This window comes from Lolium perenne, chromosome 2 (genome assembly GCF_019359855.2).
Source record: "Lolium perenne isolate Kyuss_39 chromosome 2, Kyuss_2.0, whole genome shotgun sequence".
NCBI classification, from domain to species: Eukaryota; Viridiplantae; Streptophyta; class Magnoliopsida; order Poales; family Poaceae; genus Lolium; species Lolium perenne.
In genome coordinates, this window is record NC_067245.2 from 178,399,917 (window position 1) to 178,406,242 (window position 6,326).

Consider the following 6,326-nt stretch of genomic DNA (forward strand, 5'->3'; position numbering starts at 1 on the left):
GGAATGGATTTGCAAACCAATAATAAGGGTGGCCTAGGGTTAAAACATTTGTACAAACTCAATATTAGTTTGATGCGTAAATGGTGGTGGAAATTGGGTAGTGGATCTTGACTATTGTAGGAATTTATGAGAAGAAAATATTTGAGAGGTGTTGGTGTCTTTTATTCCAAAAGCAGGCCTGATGATTCGCCCCTTTGGAAATATATGATGCTGTTAAAAAACCTTTATTTATGTGGGAGAAGGATGGAGGTTGGTAATGGTGCAATGACCATCTGGTGTGACTCTTGGTGTGGGCAATGTCCTTTGAAAGATAAATTCCCAAATATTTATAATGTCTGTATTGAGCAAAATATCACGGTGGCTGATGCAACATGCTTGGGCTCGAGATTTACAATTAGGAGATGGTTGATCCCTGATTTAGCTAAACACATGAATGGGTTGTTACAGTTGCTGATTCAAATCACTCTAAATGATGAACAAGATAAGCCCTTCTGGAAATGGACAAAAAGTGGCAAATTTAGTGTCAAGTCAAGGTACAACCACCTTTGTAGTAATGGTATAGATAGATCCTTCAAGCACCGTTGGAAGAGCAGAAATTCCACTCAAAAGCAAGATTTGGCTATGGCTCATATGGCACAATTCAATTGCGACAAAAGATAACCTGGTAAAACGTAATTGGTCAGGAAACCCTCACTATCAGTTTTGTAACGAACATGAGTCAATCAGTCATTTGTTCTTCGAATGTGCAGCCACCAAGTTTGTTTGGAGTTCTATTGGGAAAGCCATTGGAGCCTCCTCGCGACCTGGATGTTTTGCCCAATTCTTTTAGTGGTTTCCTCCGTTTGCCCCAATCAGTCAAAACACGTGGATTGCGGGGTTAGCCGTGATTTGCTGGGTAATCTGGAAGTTTTGGAATAAAGCCTGCTTTGAGGGTAAGTTGGTTATACCACCGATACAATCTCTTAAGGCTAGCTTCCCTGGCTAGTGATCTAGGTGGAAGTAGATCCTCTGCGAGTTATCCTTCTTCATCTCGTTTGTTGGGTGATGGGTTTATGGGGCTGGTAACATTGTAAGGGAGGACGTGGAAGAAGATGATGTTGATACTGTTTGATTTCGATCTTGTTTTGATATGTGTTGTAGGTTTGAGATCTCCTTTGCCACCTAGCTATGGTCCTGTAAGAACTCCTATTATGTGATGTTTAACCCAGAACTCCTATTTTTGTTTTTTGTTAGTTGTTGCACCTGTAAAAAAGGATGTTTTGCCCCAGTTGTTTGTATTTCGTTATGTCAAAGGTATTGAAATTCGATCCCATGTTGGATTGCCTGGAAAAAAATGTATTCTATATCTTATGTGCTAGTGGCATATAGTTGTACATGATGACAGGATAAATAATTTCACGAGACTGCCAAGGCATATTATAGTTGTGTACTATGTACACTTCATAAAAAATGTTTGGTACACAACTTAATTCAGTCTAATATTTAAAATTTTGACTATCCTTATTATTTCTAGATTAAAAACTTACAAATTTTGTGCATATGTTTGAGCAGAATAATTTCCCGAGAATGCTACAGTTTTCTTGGGATATACATATTATACAATATAAAAACTAGCGGTCAAAGTGATGTATTGCAGACTATCGGTGTCCAAAACGTCGCATATTCTTCCTAAAAATAGTGGTTATGTCCAATACATCACCTATTTATGAACTACATGGAGCGATACAATCTTGTCTTTCTGGGGTTAGATCGACCCTTTTATAATCTTTTCTTGCTGATAAACCATCTTATTATATGTCCAGTTCCTCTTGAACAACACTTTCATTGAGAAGTTATACAAGCATATGAGGAGTTTCCTTTGGCAAAAGGAAACAATAGAAAAAGAAGATACCATTTAGTTAAGAGGATAAATAATTTGTAGATCAAAATGCAAAGGTGGTTTGGGTGTGAAAGATCTTAAAAACAAAATTTGAGCTTATTGGTGAAATAGTGCTGGAAACTAGAGGCTGAGGATGAGTTGTGGCAAAGAATTGTGAAAGCTAAATATATTACTAATAAAACAGTGGCTACGCTCAAATTTAATGATTCCCGTGCATGGAAAGCTCTGATGAAAGTTAAAGATATCTATTTTGTGAGTAGGAAAAAATTCCTTAACAATGGGTGATCTTGTGAGAATATGAAAAGTTGTGTGGCTAGGCGAAAACCTCTTTGTGATACCCATTCTCTTTTATTTGACATTTGTCAAGAGCAAGATATTACATTTCCGAAAGTTGCGGGGAACAATTTTAGCATGCCTTTCCAGAGAAGGATGTTACCTTAGATGTTGGAACATTGGAACTATATAAAGGGAAAAAAAGCGGGGTCCACTAATATGTCCGTTGAGTGAGATAAAATCCTTTGGCCTCTTAATAGAACAATTCCTTCTCTACAAATCTGTGTATGAATTTCTTGAAATTGACATTCCTGGTCCTAGTAACAAATGGTCACGGAAAGCAAAACTTCCTCTGAATTTTTTTAATTTTCATGTGGCAAATGACTCAAAATGCTATCCTGGTTAGAGAAAACATGCAAAAAAAAAAAACCCGGCAAATCCTGCATGTTCTTTATGTGATCAAGTTGAAACATGTAATCATTTGCTCTTGGCATGTGTTACTGCTAGGATGTGGGGAATTATTGGGTGCATCTTTTACAATCTAGACTATCTGGCACCTCCATAGTCAATAAAACACATTACAAATTCGAAAAATACATTAAAAATACATTTCTCAAACCACCAAATATGAATTCAAATACCAAGTCAAGAAACAGAACCATACAACAAATCCACATACAAATATTGGGCTGGCTGTATTTATTAGTTTCTTGAGCTACTAGTCATATATGGATATAAAAGTTTTTTTTTTGGTAAGAAAGAAAGGCTTATAGCTTAGATTTGTTCGCTCTAATTCCCGAGGGATTCAATCCAGCTAGGGTTTGGGTGATTTCCACTTTGTCACACAATACCCCTAATTTTTCCTCAATCCCTCCATCAATCCTTGTTCTCTTAACCCCTAGTGTGTTGCACTTAACACATCAGTTCGAACACGAAAAATTTATGTTTCACAATGTCAGCATTTGAACTGAATGATAGTGCATTGGCAAAGGGTAATAACCAAGAGGTTCGATTTTGGAAGGCAGTTTACCTTTCTAACTAAAATAATACTAATGGTAATGAGGAAACAAGTAGTTAAATTGATGGTCTTTTATGAAATAAAAAAAATTAGATGGATACTTTAATGTTAATTCTCCCAATATTTCTTTATCAGTATCATATCCCCTGAACAGTAACCAGACTAAATCTCATCAACATGAAACAGTAGAAAAATTAATTCACATTTTCTTGAGAGGTTTACACAAGTCGCCTACTTAACATATGTCATACATTTAAGTATTCATATTTATAGAGATTAATCATTATAAAACTAACCGCATGAAACAATCTCCGTTGTCCAATCTACACATTCTAACAAGTATGTATTGTCTAAGGTTAGACAGTAAGTCAATACATGAAGTTTGGTTTCATGTACTCCCTCCGTCCCATGAAGGTTTTCCGAGATTTTTCAAAATTTGAATGTATCTCAGATAACCTTCGTGGGACAGAGGGAGTATATCTATGTGTTTGAACTATATCAGAAAACACGAAAGAAAGTCCAGATATAGATACATATATTTCAAGCTAAATTTGGGTGCTGATCACATATTAGATTTCGCAATATAAACTTCAATTCACCCTACAATTTTAGTACAATATACAAATGTAATATCATGTATAAACCAATCTTCTAGCTCAATATACATACCAACGGACCAGTGGCGGACCTAGAAATTTCTGCCAGGTTGGGCAGACCTTCTTAAAAAAACATTTCTTTTATAGAAAATTAATGTAGAAAGTTTTATAACACAAGAAGTGGCGTCACAAGCCTCCCCCCGGGGCAAGAGGGGGGATAGCCCATGCAACCGACATTGTTGGGATATGAACATTCATTTCCTCTGCTGATTTAACATCTCTTAACCAACCATAATGCCCATATTCCAAGACAACGATCACTGGCTAAATTATGGACCTTAACATTCGACTCAAGACCTACAGGAATAATAGTCATCCACTGGAAATCCTCCATACCATTAAACCCCTTATGTGAACTCCATGCCTTGTTTCCAGAATCGAGTTGTGCAACCCAAAGACGGGCTTAATGTACTATTACCACTCGACTTGCCCAAACATCCTTGCCCAATAGCCTCTGCACATGGCATTGCTTTCAGGGTCGTCCGATCTATTACACCATCATTATATTTTTCACGTTGAAGCAATCTGGTAACGCCCACCTCATCACGATAAACACCAGAACTATCCTATGTAGATAGAGACCACAACATTTCAAAGAGAACAGGCATACTCATCCTTTTGGGCAAGCGTCTGTGTTCCTATTGATAATTTTGTCCATACCAAGCCCGCAAGACCAGCTGTATGAGAGAAATCCTAGCTCCTACTCATTGCGGGAGCGAAGGAAGCGCCAGAGACCACCTAAGCCATTTTGAACCAGCCCAATAAGGGCGTTAATTAGATAGCAATATCAGTCTGCAATATGTATGGGGTTCTATTACAAAACAATGGTCTTCTTTCATTATTTCATTACCTAAAATTCCCCTCCACTAGTTGTTGCTGTCATGATGTAGTGCCAAAGAGAAATTAGCAGAAATCATACCCCAAGATTAATTTCCAGGGACTTGTGCCCATCATTATCAAATAGTTGAAGGTTTGAGCAATGTCAATTCAGAAATAAGTTTATACACACATTCTGCTAAAGAGTCACTCGAATATCTTGATTACCAAACAGCAAATGTAGCACTCAGTGATTACAATAATAAGTCATTAGGGAGCAAATGTACCTTAAGAACTTGTGGACTGTTCCGATACCCATTGTAGTCATAGCATCAGCCAATGCTTGGAAGGACCCAAGCCAGTGGTGACCCAAGCCCTGGGTAGTCGACAACACGTTCATGCCAATATCCATCAACCAAAGAATACTTGCCCCACTCCCCATATAAGCAAGTGAAGTACATGCAGTCCCTTCTAACTGCGGGATGATCTGGACCAAGCCAACCTGCAAACTGATGTCTATTGAAGAACAAGCTGCATCCACCAAGGTTAGTAGTCCTTGCCCACTTCCTCTCCTCGGATTGCCAGCAGAAAACATGGTAAACCGGTGGAGAGCACTGCACAGGGACAACAAGCAACAGCTCACCGCGGCACTCTGCGAGCCAGGACATCGTACTCTTCTGAACTGTCCGTGCACTCGATTTGTCTCCCAAAAACGACAATTCCATCGAATTGTTGTGGAGCTCGACGACGGCGAGGCGGTAATTTGGATAGATCAGCGCATAGAGGGTGCCTTTCACGAACATCAAGTTGTAAATCCTGTAGTCTTCATCGCACAACGCGGCTCGCCACTTAGCATCCCCAATGCGGCAGTAGTGGAGGACGTGGCTCCGTAGGTCGAAGGTGATGACGAGGTCGCCGGAAAAGATGACTCCTTTGAACTCATTTGGGTGGGCAGGGAGGCGGGCTCGCTCGCCTGTGAGGAGGTGGCAGATGCGTAGGTCTCGGTGCCTGCCGTGGGCGTTGCGGTCTTCGATGGCGACGCGCCAGCCAAAGGAGTAGAAGCGGGTGTAGGAGGGGTCGCGGCCATCTAGCCGCGTGCAGGGGAGGCGGAAGCGGAGGAGGCGGCGGAGGGGGGCGTGGAAGAGCGCTTCCGATACGGAGGCCTTGTGGGTGACGAGGAGTAACGGGCACTGGGAGGCGAGGTTGGCCGGTGACGTCGGGAGGAGAGCCCGGTAGGTACGGCAGGCGGCCCGGAGGGCGAAGAAGCCATGGAGGGTCGTCAGGTAGCTGGCGATCAACGGGATCAGCTCGGGTGGGAAGTATGGCGACGACGAGGCGTTCGTGGACGAAGAGGAAGAGGTGGTGGTGGTGGCGTAGGCGAGGGCGATGACGAACTGCAAGATGCTCGTCTGGTGGTTCGCTGATGTCGCCATTCCTCGCCGCTTGTGCCAGTCGAGTGCGGCCGGCGTTGGGGTCGGTGACCTGGTAGTGCTAGGTTTAGAGGCTTAGCAGGCCTGTTGATTGCCCGGGCCGGGTCGAGCCCAGTATTGTCTGAGCCAGAACGGCAAAAGGTGGAACTGAATGGACATTAGTTGGAATATTTTCTTCAGCTCCATGACTAGCTCAGATCTCCTCATCATTTTCTAGAAGTTAATCGTGTGCTGTGCAGACAAGGACATGATTA

General features: G+C 41.5%; 1 protein-coding gene across 1 annotated transcript; it reads right to left on the reverse strand.

The window, feature by feature from the left end:
• Positions 1–4,974: 4,974 nt before the first annotated feature.
• On the reverse strand, positions 4,975–6,075 carry LOC127328948 (uncharacterized). Its single transcript, XM_051355503.1, has one exon. It carries the CDS (start codon positions 6,073–6,075, stop codon positions 4,975–4,977), a length of 1,101 nt encoding a protein of 366 aa, XP_051211463.1.
• Positions 6,076–6,326: the final 251 nt, after the last annotated feature.

What these genes read in the sequence shown, in the direction of transcription:
- LOC127328948 (XM_051355503.1), bottom strand. Translation starts at nt 6,075, where the DNA reads ATGGCGACATCAGCGAACCACCAGACGAGCATCTTGCAGTTCGTCATC.